Below are 15,823 nucleotides of genomic sequence, written 5' to 3' on the forward strand. Positions count from 1 at the left end.
ATCTCTGTTGGTATTGCTAGATTTAACTGCAGTGTTCGATACTGTGGACCATAATATCCTCTTGGACCAGTTAGAAGGTGTAGTTGGCATTACGGGGACAGCACTTTCTTGGTTCCGCTCATATTTAACTGATCGCTATCAGTATGCCCATGTGAACAATGAATCATCCAAGGCCACCAAAGTTGAATATGGTGTCCCACAGGGACCAGTCCTGGGCCCGCTACTGTTTATCTTATACATGCTACCTCTTGGTAACATTATTAGAAATCGTGGTGTTGGGTTTCATTGTTATCCAGATGATACACAGTTGTACATATCTGTTAACCCTGATGATGCATCACTACTATCTCGGTTAGAAGACTGTCTATTAGATATCCGGTGCTGGATGGCAAAAAATGTCCTTATGTTAAACACAGAACAAACAGAAGTTTTGGCAATTAGTCCCAAGGCTGCAAGAAATAAGTTTCACCACCTCAACATTGGTGGTCTTCCTACACAACCTAACATGGTAGTTAGAAATCTTGGCGTTCTTGTCGATTCAGATCTATGCTTTGATGCTCACATTAGAAGTATTACTAGAACTGCGTTTTATCATCTACGGAACATAGCCAAGCTTCGTAAGATGCTCTCACTTCATGATGCAGAAAAATTAATACATGCCTTTGTAAGTTCCAGACTGGATTACTGTAATGCCCTCCTATCGGGTTGCCCATCAGGATCCTTACATAAACTTCAGTTGATACTGAATGCTGCAGCCAGAGTTCTAACAAACACTAAAAAATGTGATCGTATTACCGGTCTTATCCTCCCTTCATTGGCTGCCAGTTAAGTCTCGCGAATTGACTATAAAATACTGCTATTAACCTGTAAAGCACTGAATGGCCTTGCACCAGAATACCTTAGTGATCTGCTGACCACATACAACCCTCCACGCTTGCTTCGCTCTCAAGCCATGGGATATCTGTTAGTGCCTAGGGTAGAAAGAGCTACGGCAGGCTGCAGAGCTTTCTCCTACAGAGCTCCTCAGCTGTGGAATGGTCTTCCACCAGATGTGCGGGTTTCAGGCTCACTCTCAATATTCAAGTCTAGACTAAAAACACACCTGTTTAGTTTAGCTTATAGGGACACTAGTTCTAGCTCTAGCTAACTCCTCACTCCCAGTCAGCCCTATAGTGTGAGGTGTAGAGCTGGGTGGGGATCGGTGCCATTGGCTTTGGATAAACTGGACTGTCAGTGCTGTCACTCTGGCTTCACAATCCCTTGTGGAACTGGAGTGCTGACATTTCAGGGACTCCCCATGCCTGCATTCCCACTTGCCTCTCCCTCCTACTGATGCTGCCATAGCCATATCTGCCGGAGCTTGTACATTGGACTTCATATTGCACTCACCTAACTGTTAGCACTGCCTATAGTCTCCCTACTTTGACTAATTGTACATTTTATTTCCCCTACTCCTCCTGGGGTCTGCTGCCTGGAGACCTCAATTGATCAAGATGTCCAGCACACCCTACTACATGTGACGTCGCCACTACCAGTGACGTCCCTGCATCCAGCTCGTCGTTCTGCCAGTGTCATCTTCCATGTCTGACCCGCTGCCTTACCTCTAGTTGCCTGGCGATTGGAAGAAGACTCGGCACTGGCTTGTCATCACCTCCCTCCTCTCCAGTTATTTCTCAAATCTCATGACTTGGACAGTGTGACTTGGCACTTAACCATCTCTCCTATTTGACTCTCCCTGCCGGCCCCTGGAGGATGGGCTCCCCCTTTGAGTCTGGTCCCTCCCAAGGTTTCTTCCTTCTTGGGAGTTTTTCCTTGCCACTGTCGCCTTTGGCTTACTGAGTGGGGGCTTTGGGTGCAGATGCTGTAAAGCGCTTTGAGACGATGTAATGTTGTGACACTGCGCTATACAAAAATAAATTTGTTGTTGTTGTTGTTGTGTGCTGGGGGAATCCTCCCTGAGACTTTATTGGTATAATCCTTCTGTCAGGGTCCAGGGGGATCACCACCACCCATATTTTTGTCTGCCATTTGATGTATCAAGTTCTCACCTAATAAAATTACACCTGTTCAACTTCTTGTTCAAGCAAATATCTAATCAGCCAATCATATGTCAGCAGTACAGTATATAAGATCATGCAGATACAGGTCAGGAGCTTCAGTTAATGTTCACGTCAAACACCAGGATGGGAGAGAAAGGTGATTTAAGTGACTTTGAATGTGGGATGGTTATTAGTGCCAGATGGGCTGGTTTGAGTATTTCAGAAACTGCTGATCTACTGGGATTTTCCTGTACAACCATCACTAAGGTTTACAGAGAATGGGCTGAAAAAGAATAAATCATCCAGTGAGCAGCGGGTCTCTAGGTGAAAATGCCTTCGTCATAGCAGAGGTCAGAAATGAATGGCCAGACTGGTTCAATCTAGTAAAAATGAAACAATAACTCAAATAATGACTCGGCAAAAACCAAGGTACACAAAAGAGAATCTCTGAATGCACAACACGTCAAACCGTGAAGCCGATGAGCTACAGCAAGAGAAGACCACTTGCCACTCCTGCCAGCTAAGGACAGGAAACTGAGGCTACAGTGAGCACGGGCTCACCAACATGGACAAAGGAAGACTGGAAACATGTCAGATAAGACTCAATTTCTAAGGCAACAGTCAGATGATAAGGTCAGTATTCGGCATAAACAAGAAGAAACCATGGATCCATCCATCCATAATTCAGGCTGCTGGTGCTGTAATTGTGTGGAGGATATTTTCTTGGCTCACGTTGGGCCCTTTAGTACCAATTGAGCATCGTTTAAATGCCACAGCGTACCTGAGTATTGCTGCTGACCATGTCCATCCCTTCATGACCACAGTGCACCCAGCTACTAAAGGCTACTTCCAGCAGGATAAGACACCATGTCACACAGCTCATACCACCTCGGACTGGTTTCTTGAACACGACCATGAGATCACTGCACTCAGATGGCCTCCACAGTCACCAGATCCAGTCCCTCAGTCCAATAGAGCACCTGTGGGATGTGGTGGAACGGGAGAGTCGCATCATGAAGGTGCAGCTGACAGATCTGCAGCAGCTCTGTGATGCCATCATGTCAACATGGACCAAAGTCTCTGAGGAATGTTTCGAGCACCTTGTTGAATCTATGCCATGAAGAATTAAGGCAGTTCTGAAGGGGGTCAAACCCGGTACTAGTAAGGTGTACCTAATAAAGTGGTCAGTGAGTGTATATGCATTTTTCTCAGTGACCTTCTACAAAGGGACATCCAAACAAATTGATTTCTCAGAAGATGGCAGCTCTGGGACCCATGCCTAATGGGATTTGACATGAACCATCAAGCACTGCCTGGGTTGACCCCAGCGAAGCCATCACAGAATAATCAGAGCACTAAACCCATCTGGTGTCATGTGACTTAGAGACATTCAGGCCTTTCTGGAGGTTTAGTAAATTTATATTTTTATTTATTTACCAGACACTTTCATCCAAAGGAATGTACATTTTGATGATATGATGATGATGTCATTCCGTCGTATAGCTGCAAGAATGTTGAGTGAAATAATGATAGTTTGCTATATATTCAAGGATCATAAATCACTAGCCGAACATGAATCTGCTACAGCATTGACGTCCCACAGATGTCCCACCACTCCCAGAAGTTCCAGGAGTCTCCTGCAAATTTCTGGCGGCTTCCTGATACCCGCAAATGATGCTCAGTGTCCCGGAAATCTGTCGTTCTGCTATTCAGTGGTGATAAAATTAGCTGGAAAGAAATTTTACTGCCGCAACCACACCCCAAATTTTATAACTCTTTGGTCGCAGTGAGCAAATTTTACTCTCCTATTATCCTGCCCCAGCCCAGGTGGCACCCCACCTTCCCAAATGCCCCTCATCTGCCTCCATGAAATCAATATCTGAGATGGGATGTCTGTTGACGTCACCTACAGAATTGAGGTACGTCATGAGTTATTGAGGTCTTGGATTAACTCTCTTCTCTGGTAAACCCATCTATCACAATTACATCATATTGGCCTGAGTGTGAAAGAGTCAGAGTGAGAATCAGTAGCATGACAGTTTGCAACCCTGTGTTAGGTCCAATTACTCGCGGCTATAACCCCAAGTATTTTAGCCCTATACCTATTAGCCCTATCTTCCTTCAAAAAAAAAAAGTCAAGTCCCACGCAAATTTGACTTAGCCCCTGATCTTTTCAATAGCTAGAAACCCCCCTAGTCACAAAGAATAAAGCATTATGGCATATAAATACTCGTAAGGATTAGAAAGAAACGGATGTTTAAATTTGTTTCCTATTCAACTATAACCAAACAGTACGGAAAATTTGATACCGATAATTTCCAATTCCCAAACAGTCCCCAAAGCAACAAACCCAAACTCAGCGCAGCGCGTTCCCACAGCATGCGCTGCTTGACGCCCTTTAACGCCACCGCAATTACACTTCCGGCTTTATGTTTGCGCATGCGCGCCGCCCCGCTTTGTGTTTCCAGCCAAAATGGCGTTAAGTAAAACATTTGGACAAAAACCGGTGAAATTTCAGCTAGAAGATGATGGGGATTTTTATATGATTGGCTCGGAGGTCTGTATGTTGGAATGAAAATATTATTGCCCGAACACCGTTTGTGGTTATATATATATATTTTTACGGTTTGTGAAATATTTCTGCTTATAACTCCCGCTAGCCATTCAGCTTAATTGATTCATTGTTTCATGTTCATGTTGAGTGAATGGATGCTCTCATCATCTCGCCGTACGTGTTCGCCAGCCGCTGGAACCCATCACATGCTGTTATATTTTGTAAATCATATGCTTTGTCGACGCCCCACATTTAACTCTTACTTGTTTTGGGTTTCAAATTTAACAATAAAATCCAGTCCACGCAAATGCATTTTAAAGATCGCCGTTTTCTCATCCCCGCAAACGAGCCCGAAATGTTGAATCCTCAACAAATGATATTCGTTATGAGAGCTTATTAAAGGCGATAGTAAAATGGGGTTATTCCTAAGAAGCGACGTTGTATCCGGAATCGCCGATCTTAAATCAAAAATATAAAGCTGCTGCGCTGTGATTTTCTTACTTATCACGTCGGTCACCTCATACATTTTGCTGTTTATCATGTACGTCCACGCAGCTGTATGAATAGGTGACTGAAGTGATCCAGGCTATCTGCTTTTTTGTGAGAAACAAGCCCCCTACAACATCTTCGTTATCTTGGATGTGGGTTCAACATTGCCCCTTAACCGCTTACCTGTTAAACACATTAGCATCGCTCGTTGATTATAAACATTTTAACCTGTTATAAAACCAACAGGTTAGCGTAATTTTCATTTACATTTGTTTCAACCCCCAACTGCCAAAACATTTATAAGAAAGGTATGCTATTGCCATTGTAACCTGTATCACACTATTAACACTACAGTATGCAGTGCATTATATTGTGAAATGTATTTGCCACATTAAATTTCAGTTCTAGTCACAGACTTTTGCTTTCAGGTAGGAAATTATTTGCGCATGTTCAGGGGCTCTCTGTATAAGAGGTATCCATCGCTCTGGAGAAGATTAGCGTCGGTGGAAGAGCGGAAGAAGATAGTAGCTTCGTCTCACGGTGAGTGTTCAGGCTTCGTCAGGGTCGTGTGATTTCTGCTGGCCCTCCTATTCTCCTCTGTACATACCTTTACTGATGGAAAAAAGGTGCCTCATAATCCATTTGCTGTATTTTTTTTTTACCCCACTAGATGGTGGTCTTAATCTGCTTTGAGGCACACTGTGTCCTTTTTTGAACAGAGAGCACCATCTAGTGGGGTAAAAAATATAGCAAATGGTTCACGGAGTGCCGTTTTTTCCATCACTACCAAATAGGGTACGCAGCAGAAAGCTGCTGCCCTGCTTCCTTCAGAGGGCCATTTAAAGGTTGGACTTTTATTTTGGAAGCAGTGTCTTCAGTGTTCTCTTTGTGTTAGATCATGGTTACACAACTTTAGCCACCAGTGTGACTCTGCTGAAGGCATCTGAAGTTGAGGAAATCTTGGAAGGGAACGATGAGAAGTACAAAGCCGTTTCCATCAGCACGGAGCCCCCTGCGTACCTCAGGTGATGACAAGTGATAAGATTCTGCAAAGGGATTGTAGATTGTTCTCCAGGTGCCCATGAGCCCTTAAAATAAAATTTCACATTTTCCCACACTCCGTAAACCATGGTTTTGTTATGTTTTGCACTCGTGTTAAACTGTCATAAAATTCGGTCCATTCCCAATTCATCTGAAAGCCATGCTTGAAACCCTGCTGTGGTCTCAGGGAGCAGAAGGCGAAGCGGAACAGCCAGTGGGTCCCCACCCTGCCAAACAGCTCTCACCACCTTGATGCCGTGCCCTGTTCCACCACCATCAACCGTAACCGCATGGGCCGCGACAAGAAGAGGACCTTCCCACTCTGGTTAGTTCTGTGGCCTGATCCCCCTCAGGCTCTTCCTGCACTGCTAAAATGGAAGTCTTACTGTTAAGATCATAGGTTCCTGGAAGCGTGTCAGTATTGTATTCCCAAATAAGTCTCACGATAAGTTTTTTTTTCCAGCTGTGTACACAGTCAAATGCAGCTAGTAACTCTGCAGAGGCATTAATAGCTGTTGGACCCGTGCGTCCGTTAGCATTGGGTAAATGATGCTGCAGTTTAGCAGGAGCCTGCTATTTTGTGGTGAGAAGGTACGCTGGATTGAGGAGGCACGTCAGGGTAAAATTTAGTACTACAGTCTATTCTAAAAACAACTCCAGTATTATTCAACCATTGTGCGTGTTTGTCACTGCAGTTATGTCGATGGTCTTCATAGAATTGTTTTGGGAGCTTATGTGGCAAGTGATTCTTAGGGAGGAAGTGACATCATCCCTCATTTACTGTTCGCAGCTTTGATGACCATGACCCAGCCGTGATTCATGAGAATGCCATGCAGCCCGAGGTTCTAGTCCCGATCCGGCTTGACATGGAGATCGATGGACAGAAACTTAGGGACGCGTTTACCTGGAACATGAATGGTATGACTCTAGCCTACTTTGCCCGTGGGATAATTGGATTCCTTGTCTGGGAGGAGTGGGAGTAGTGCCACCCCCTCCCTTCACAGTCTCCTATCCCTAGTCATTGCATAAAAGGTTGTTTTGCTCTCTACCATCACCCCCCCCCAGAGAAGCTCATAACTCCCGAGATGTTTGCTGAGATTCTCTGCGACGACCTAGACCTGAATCCCCTGACTTTCGTGCCCGCTATCGCCTCGGCCATCCGGCAGCAGATAGAGTCTTACCCCACGGACAGCATCCTGGACGAACAGACGGACCAGCGGGTTATCATCAAGGTGGGCGTGCGGAGAGGGAGGGGAACGTTTCCGGAAGCTTCTCTGAGCATCTTCGGAACTGCGTCCCTGCTTGACACCCACCAGAATTCAGTCCTTCTGCTGAGAGTGTAGAAGAGTCCTCACTTCTAGCTTACCTTTGAACTCTACGCTTTCTTGATAATGCTGTGCTGATGTGATTAGTTGCCTTATTAGTATTCGGTGTTCCTGATTGGCTGGGAGCTGGGAGGGAGCAAAACAGTGGACAGGGTTGGGAAACACTCCACTAGAATATCAGCCTAATTACATTTATTCCCAGCCAGCTCTTTGACAGCCTTATGGTTCTGCTTTTTGCCTCATTTGCACATTCCTATGGACAGAGGCCTCTGCTAAACGAAATAAATGTAATTGATTATTTTTCTAGGTATAAGAGGCTTCCAACTCCTTCAGATCTGCGGCGTTTACTTTCCTGCTTTTCCTTAAGTACCCTCAGCCCTTATCGGCCTACTTATCGCCTAGCAGACCTGCCTTCCCAGACGGTGCTCATGTTCAGTTCTGACTGCTCTCTGTGCCTCCCGCTCCCAGCTGAACATCCATGTGGGGAACATCTCCCTGGTGGACCAGTTCGAATGGGACATGTCGGAGAAGGAGAACTCGCCGGAGACGTTCGCCCTGAAGCTGTGCTCGGAGCTGGGCTTGGGGGGCGAATTTGTCACCACCATTGCCTACAGCATCCGCGGCCAGCTCAGCTGGCACCAGAGGACGTACGCCTTCAGGTATGCTGCTAGCGCGGGGCTAGCGGGCCTTAGAAGGGGGCGCAGACACACGCATACGCACTGGCAACAGCCACAAACCAAACCTACCTATGTCCGATGCAGCAGAAGTCTCAGTGGAAAGAAACATGCACCGATACACAGTGCCAGATAGGGGACAATCTGTAGCTGTAATGCACACAGAACCAGAGATGTAGTCAACACAGACAGCTGAGTTGGGAACAATCTATAAGGGGTTTTGGGTGTCTTAAGTGATACCTCATGCAGCACTTCCTTGACGCAGTGTCGTTACATCAGTCATCATATTTAACATTCTGTCCTCTGGCAGCTGTGTTTAAGGGCGATTCACTTACCTCTGCAGTTTACTGCCTTAACTACCCAGTTATCTCCTTACAGAGTCACTGAAGAGTCCCAGTGTTTTAATCTATCCCGCAGCTCCATTTCTGTTAAATAGGGTGTGTGTCTTATGCTGCTTCAGCTTGATTGTCACCCGTGTGACGTACAATGGTCTTTTATTCCAGTGTGCGCTTGTGTGTTTTTAAGCCATGTGTTCCACACAAAGGCAGATGTTATTGATGGAGTTTGTTCTGTAAGTGCTGTCCGTGCCATTTTTTTTTGACCCTAACTGTGCTTCTCCCTGTTCCAATAGGTCTGATTTCAGGTCAATACACTTGTGCATTTCTTGATCCTCTCCCCCAGCTTAACCCCCGTTTCGAGTTCTCTCTCATCTTCAGACCTTGGGAAGCTGAGTACCTCACACTTTTCCGTTTGTCTGTTTATTTTTCTTGTGTTTTTTGGAAACGCCGTAGGGCCGATCCCGGTCTAAACGACAGGCGTCTGTGTAAAACGTTGAATTTGGCCAAGCTCAGGTCACGCCTGGTTGAGAAACCAGGCAGAGTGGCATACCGCAGACGGGCTGCCCCCACAGTGTCAATGAACTCTGCCCAAGTTGGACAGCTGTGATGGCTCTCTCACAAAAGGCTTCCTCTTGTGTTCTCCCTTTAATTTAATTTAATTTAAAGCCTTTAATTTAAGCCTGCTTGTCAGTGGCCTCTCTGCATTGCACTACACAGGATAATTCCTGCTTACGGAAGGCCTGTAAAGACTGAATTCTCTACACAGGCACTTAAACGTAAACCTGGGCATGCTTTTGTCTTTTGAGCTGTTATGAGAAGATAATCTAATAAACAAAATAAAACATGCATAGGAGTACCTAATTTAGTTCCTATTTAGCAGAAATACTAAAGATGATTTCCTGTTTGCAGAATTTTTTTTCCCTCCGTACTCCTGCTTCAATGATTGGCTGATGTTGTCATATGACAATTTGGTCTCTGCCTGACTGTCCTGACCATGTTGGTGGCTATTTTCTTTTCCTTTTTTTAGTGAGAATCCCCTGCCTACTGTGGAGATTGCCATCCGGAACACGGGTGATGCTGATCAGTGGTGCCCCCTGCTGGAGACCCTGACTGATGCGGAAATGGAGAAGAAGATAAGGGACCAGGACAGGAACACCAGGTTTGCACGGCTTTTGGGGCACAGAAAGTAAAAATGGGAGGGGGGGGGCGGCTATACATCTGCGTGCATCGCAGGGTGGATTTTATAGTTTAGTTATGGATCCTAACTGGTGTCGGATCATTTATCTGCACGCTTCCATCTCAGACGCATGCGACGACTCGCCAACACTGCTCCGGCTTGGTGAGTCAGCAGCCACCGGGTCTCCTGTCACTCGGACCCCTCACCAAGACATCGGAGTGAGAGAGAGACTGTCGGGAATCAGCGCCTCGGTGGGTGACATTCCTCCAGGCGGTCAAGGGGACCCCTTCCCCCCACTCCAGCCTACACAGCATTACCCCGCACAGGCCTGCCGTCTTCCTAAACGCCCTCTCCTTTTGGACACTCGCCCTCCAGCCATGCTGGGGTCCAGACTCATACCCAGTCCACTCTGATCCTCATCCCAGAATGGCGTTCCGCTCAGCCGCAGAACCTGCCATTTCCGATGTAGAGCCAGAAACCTCACGTGGAAATTATAACGTCGATAGCGTTTCTCTTTTTAATGGTGTTTGTTATAGGTGCTATGATTACTTTTTTTTTTTTGTAAAGAACAAAATAAAGTCCTACATCAATTTAATGCGTTTAGATTTTAATGTTACCATCGTTTTGATGTGGTGATCAGTGGGCAAAGTTGGCCTACGATTGGAAGGTTGCTGGTTCAAATCCCAAGGTCGGCAGAGTGATTCCACCGTCGGGCCGTTGAGCAAGGGTTTCAACCCCAGTTGCTCCATGGACTGTCTAACCCTGCTTTCTCAATGTATGTCGTGTTGGTCAAAAGCATTTGCTGAATGGAAAAAATTCTGAATTTGGTGGAGTATGAACAGATTAGTGTTCAGAGCAGGTGTTCCCTTAAGCTAGATTTCATGTGGTCCAGCTCAAAAACCTGACATGCTTGTTGTTAAACTTACTTTATTTACAGCGTATGTACATGGCTGCATACCCAGTTTATGTTTATATGAGGAACTGCCTCAGTTTGCTGCTCAGTGCAGTCATTCTGTCTCGTTCTTAAGCGTTTGGCCTCGCTCCCCATTTTGTATTCAGCTGCTGTTAGATAATGGCGCTGTAGACCGTTGTTTCAGCTTGCCGACCCAGAGCTGGCACGTCTGTACGTCAGCCTCACTCGGCTTCTGCAGAAGCGGTACCCTGTCAGTGAGCCAGGGACGGTAGGGGTCTGTTACTACCTTTTTGGCTTATATCAGCAGCATGGCTAGAAATGATACCGGTTTCACGTTAAGTACATCAGATTCGGGGGTTAATTCACTGAGGGACAGCTGGGTCCATATTGCTCAGGAGCACACAAGCTAAAAGGAGCTTTTTGATTTCCCTCACCTTGCAAAGAGATGGGAGGTACTAGTCGGGTCTCTTACGCTCCTCCCTTACTCTTGCTTTGGCAGTGACCTAGTGTAAACTAGACCTAACAAAAGCCAGACAAGTAACCTAGACCTGACCAACCACAACCCCAAGTGTTAGCGGGGGATTCCACGAGCCCCATGTAGAGAGCCCTTGGTTGGAAGCCACACTGTGATGTGAAGGACCTGATTCCCAGCTGCTCCCTTGGCCCCCAAACTGGGTGCCTTTAAGTCCAAAGTCCCCTTCACATAAACAGAACCTTTCACAGTTCCTATGCCCCACCCGCCCACCCCCATTCTCCATCTTATTTCTACTGCTGTGGGGGGGCTGGATCCTGGGGGTCCTGAGGGAGTTCTTCTGGTCCAGGACCCCTTTCTGTCTCCTCTGGGAGAGGGAGATAATCAGGGTCCCCCTCAGGAGCATCAAAAATGATCTTTCTGTAAAGAAGAAACACATGATGTTACGTCTGACCTTGCACATGCCGCATAAAAGACCATGATTATCACAAATCAGTGCAGACAAATGTGATTACTAACTTATGGGCTCTTATTAATGATTTCAGGCGTAGTACTAATCTGCTTATCAAACTGAGTAAGTAAATACCCATATAGTACAGAATAGCTGGACTCCCAGCTCATTTTTACAGCCATTATCTAAAGCCCTGGTGATTATTGCACATGCACACTTATCGCTACGTGATATCATGCAGCACTGGTCTTCATTTTGCGTTATATTTATTTGAATGCTTTTATTCTAAGCTGCTTAATACTTTCCATCCTATATGTATCAAAGGTCAGCATGTACTGGATAACCTGTTATGGAAGACAAATGGATTTACTAATGGTTAGCTAGTTAACTATAGTTAACTGTTCAGACAGAATTAAATCAACTCTCAATACGGATGTCGCTGTTTGACTGGTAACTTTAAAATGTAATCAGACTCTTCAATGGAGATTTTGGGTGGGAAGGTGGCAGATTGCCAGTTACTCACAGGAGACCAGGAGTGACGAGAAGCTTTCTGCCACCAGGCTGGTTTGGGAATACATCTTCTAAGAAGTAGTACACATGCCCCACACAGATGCCTGTTGGTATGAGAAACGCACCATTAAAGATTATGCATTAGGCTTACATAACGAGGCAAGGATCTCAGCTTGAGCAACTGACAAATTTCAACAAATAAAATTTAATCTCAAGTACGTTGGTCATATGTGTTCGGCACAGCATACCCTCATAACTGGTCAGGAAAGATTTCAGTTGCAGCTGACTATGTTCAGTAGAGATGATGGGAAACACCCTCAACACCACAACAAGGACTAACAGGTGTGTGCAAGCAGAATGAGAGCTGGAGATAACATCTGAGGCTTAAGATGCAGTACTGTCTATGCACGAGGTCTCAAACTGCCAGCCTGCGACATCTTTACATTCATTATTAAATCCACAAAGAATAAAAAAAAATATGTTAAAGCATATCACCACTGACTAGGCTGCCCATTCAACCAAAAGTGCCACATTTGGACTACATCTACTCCATCTGACAGAGGTCATGCTATGCAAGACGTGACCTCCTGCCTCAGTCGTTTTCTGCCGTTCCTTATCAGATAAGGAAACCACCCCACTGTTCTCCTAACGACTAAAGTCATTTTTCCCACTAAAGCTAAAACGTACCAAGGAGGTCAATGACAATCGAGTTGCCAAGCAACAAGGAAAATCCCATGAGCACCCAGGGCAGGTAGGGAGCCTGGAAGTTGAGGAGGCCGAAGAAGTTCATGCGGACGTAGGGGTTGCGCCGGCTCCAGATGTACACCAACATGATGGTGAAGGCTTGGCCTAGGAAGAACAGGTTGGAGAACAGGCCAAAGATCTGCAAAGAAGCCGTCAAAGGAAGCAACACATATTAAATGCCCAGAGTTGGTGAAGGGGGCCTTAGGGCCCAGGTCAAAATGTGATCTAGGCCCTTGTGAGTGGAGCCTGGCAGTGGGGGAGAAGGGGCAGTGTCTCACCAAGGGTTTCGTTCTGGGTTTCCTCTGAACATGGTGGCAGTCACACTTATGGCACGAGCCACTGTAAATTATGACAGCTGTATCCATGGACATGTGACTAAACTGAGCTGTTTGCATCACTACCATCTGATTGGTCGAAACGCATGGAGATACCGATGATACACAATATGCATGGATTATCTGAAGGTATATTCTATCTGCATGGCATATTCTATATCCATCCATCCATCCATTTTCTGTAACCGCTTGTCCTGTTCAGGGACACCATTCATTCACACAGGCACACCTATGGCCGTGACGTCACTGTTGCTCTCCAAACTGAGCAACGCCTTTACTGAGCCGACCTTTCTGCAGTGGAAAACTGAAGCATGCGGGAACCGCACTGTAACTAGTGTCTCTTTGCGGTGACGGTCGGCTCACTGTAACTAGCGTCTCTTTGCGGTGACGGTCGGCTCACTGTAACTAGTGTCTCTTTGCGGTGACGGTCGGCTCACTGTAACTAGTGTCTCTTTGCGGTGACGGTCGGCTCACTGTAACTAGTGTCTCTTTGCGGTGACGGTCGGCTCACTGTAACTAGTGTCTCTTTGCGGTGACGGTCGGCTCACTGTAACTAGTGTCTCTTTGCGGTGACGGTCGGCTAAGTTCTTGTATGTAAGCAACATTAGCTTAGCAAACATACAGGGTCAGCAACTGATGCTAACTGGCTCCTGACCGCTATGCAAGATTTATGGAGAGCCAAGCTCACTATGGGAGAGAGAACCTATGTTTTATATATTGAAAAAATGTGTGTGTGTTTGTGGGGGCGTGGGGGGTGGGGTCATTAACTCTAAGTCTGAAATGTTTTCTTGCGTCATCTTCCAGGAGAGCCTGCGGTTGGACGTAGCATCGGTGCCAGATATGAATGAGAAGGATACTGTCATTAGGAACCCCCCAAACAGGAACATGAAGACAAAGTCTGCCGTCCGGCCCCGGAAGGAGCCCTCCTCCAGCATGCGGCAGTATCGAAATCTCGCTAGCTAAGGAAGCGAAACAGCACTGGCAAACAGCTGTGGAGATGAGGGCACAAACAGTTATGCAAATTGGCTCTAATGAATCTGTTAAAAAAAGAAAACGAGATTTTATTCGGTGTCTGTATGCCAAACAAAAACACCAAGAAAGAAAATCAGTCAGCAAAAAATAAATTCAGAAAGGTAGGGGACATCTCCATACAGGCTCAAAACGGACAAAAGGATACAGAAAGACCATGTTGAACAAAAAACTGAATCCAAGGGGTCCAAAGAAGAGGAAGCTGGTTATCAGGCGCCACATCTTTGGGAAGAAATACACACGCATATTTGCAAGTTAATATATGCACCGCATTTAGTGTTAATTTATAGACGGTTCCATTTTGTATTCACTCATAGAACGGATTGAAACGAATGGAAATTCTTACCTGATATTTTCTAAAAATTAAGTCCGGATTGAAATACAGCTGAAACGGGGTGATGAATTCCAGCTGCTGTAAAGGGATTAGTACCACGCATCATAAATTTAGCCGTTTTAAATAAAAATTCTAAAAACCATGCTTAAATAATTGCGGTTATTAGAGAATTTCTGTACAGATGGAATAATGGAAAAACCCACATAATGTTTAAAACTACGTTTATTAGATTGGTAAAATTATACATGTTTGAGGTATGCAATATAGTTTCGTGCAAGGGCACAGGACTGATTTCAACACCAGTAAGGTCCAAATGGGTCCCGAACCACCAGCCTCCCTAACCACACACAGCACTCCCACAATACTGCTAGTGACATGTACCCACCGTCCAAACACAGATCTGCTCCCTTGGCTATGTGGCAAGAATTAAGTGTAAATCGATCACTTGTCACGCTGTCATGCCGTTTGATGTTATGAAAAATAATAAGCGTTTTATTAACAAAAAAAAAGAAAAGAATACCTTTATTCTCATCAGTACAGTGTGCGATTAAATAAATAGTTATGCACAGCTGATGACTTGTGCAAGTGGATAGTTATAGAACAAAGTTATTTTACGGAATAGTTCTACTCCCTTCCAAGTACTTACCACGGCTGCAGTGGTTAAGACGCAGGCTGTCGTATACGCTCTGGTGACGGCTGGAATTAGTAGATACTCCTGCGTAAAGCTTTGTGCCATAGTAGTCCTTTCTTTCCGAATGGGGTTTTAAAAATCACTAAAGCACCTCTAGTAGGTTGTATTTGCCAATATCCCCTTTAAATTCAAGATGAGCGTTACCCTGACTTTCCAGCAGCAGCAACGCCCACGTCTAATTCAGCGAGTAAGAAGCCGTTCAGTAAGTGCAAACCCGGGAGAAAACGATGAATGACACATGTAAAAACCAATGGCATGGCATATTTCTGTATTACAGCCAATCAGCTGTTACTGATATAACATCTAGCGATCGCATTCAAAATAGATGTTCGTTTTAAAACTTTAAGCCAGTCAACGACTAACGTACCTGATTGACATAGAATCTGACCAATCAGATGGTAAAACGAGATACTGGAGATTATGAAGTTTGCGTTTGTCAGTCCGGAGGCTCCACGTGGATGGAAAGGTAAACCAAACAAACTGCATAGTCCGGCCAACCCACCCCGCTGCTATTCTGAGATCGAGCGGAGGCTGGGCTAGTTACTGCTACACGTATCGTTTTTTGATTGGTCTGTCGGCACCGGGGAAATAATTAAACTGGGTATGTTTCTTAAAATGACCGTGTAACTGTAATCACATTAAACGGCAAGTAACTATCCGCATAAAATGAGGCTTCTGTAGCGCAAACGGTATGAAGTAATTTTGCA

The 15,823-nt window shown here is 45.4% G+C and overlaps 2 protein-coding genes across 4 annotated transcripts; one reads left to right on the forward strand and one right to left on the reverse strand.

Annotated features, from left to right (window-relative positions):
* Nucleotides 1-4,463: 4,463 nt before the first annotated feature.
* smarcb1a (SWI/SNF related, matrix associated, actin dependent regulator of chromatin, subfamily b, member 1a) lies at nucleotides 4,464-10,232 on the forward strand. 3 transcript variants are annotated; one of them, XR_007385972.1, is made up of 9 exons: nucleotides 4,464-4,596; nucleotides 5,511-5,622; nucleotides 5,978-6,107; nucleotides 6,311-6,448; nucleotides 6,914-7,041; nucleotides 7,189-7,355; nucleotides 7,917-8,107; nucleotides 8,754-9,619; nucleotides 9,764-9,781. XR_007385972.1 is itself a non-coding variant. In XM_048997878.1 (9 exons), exons 1-9 carry the CDS (start codon nucleotides 4,513-4,515, stop codon nucleotides 9,801-9,803), a joined length of 1,122 nt encoding a protein of 373 aa, XP_048853835.1. In that variant the 5' UTR covers nucleotides 4,464-4,512; the 3' UTR covers nucleotides 9,804-10,232. The 3 variants fall into 3 exon arrangements, 2 of the variants coding, with proteins under 2 accessions (XP_048853835.1, XP_048853845.1); XM_048997878.1 differs by having other exon boundaries at nucleotides 9,488-9,619; nucleotides 9,764-10,232; XM_048997888.1 differs by having other exon boundaries at nucleotides 5,999-6,107; nucleotides 9,488-9,619; nucleotides 9,764-10,232.
* Nucleotides 10,233-11,296: 1,064 nt separating this feature from the next.
* On the reverse strand, nucleotides 11,297-15,572 carry derl3 (derlin 3). Its single transcript, XM_048997907.1, has 7 exons — nucleotides 15,072-15,572; nucleotides 14,438-14,503; nucleotides 14,240-14,313; nucleotides 13,920-14,013; nucleotides 12,671-12,866; nucleotides 11,997-12,087; nucleotides 11,297-11,442 (listed from the first exon to the last, which is right to left on the reverse strand). Exons 1-7 carry the CDS (start codon nucleotides 15,159-15,161, stop codon nucleotides 11,316-11,318), a joined length of 738 nt encoding a protein of 245 aa, XP_048853864.1. The 5' UTR covers nucleotides 15,162-15,572; the 3' UTR covers nucleotides 11,297-11,315.
* Nucleotides 15,573-15,823: the final 251 nt, after the last annotated feature.

This window comes from Brienomyrus brachyistius, chromosome 2, assembly GCF_023856365.1.
Source record: "Brienomyrus brachyistius isolate T26 chromosome 2, BBRACH_0.4, whole genome shotgun sequence".
Classification (NCBI taxonomy): Eukaryota; Metazoa; Chordata; class Actinopteri; order Osteoglossiformes; family Mormyridae; genus Brienomyrus; species Brienomyrus brachyistius.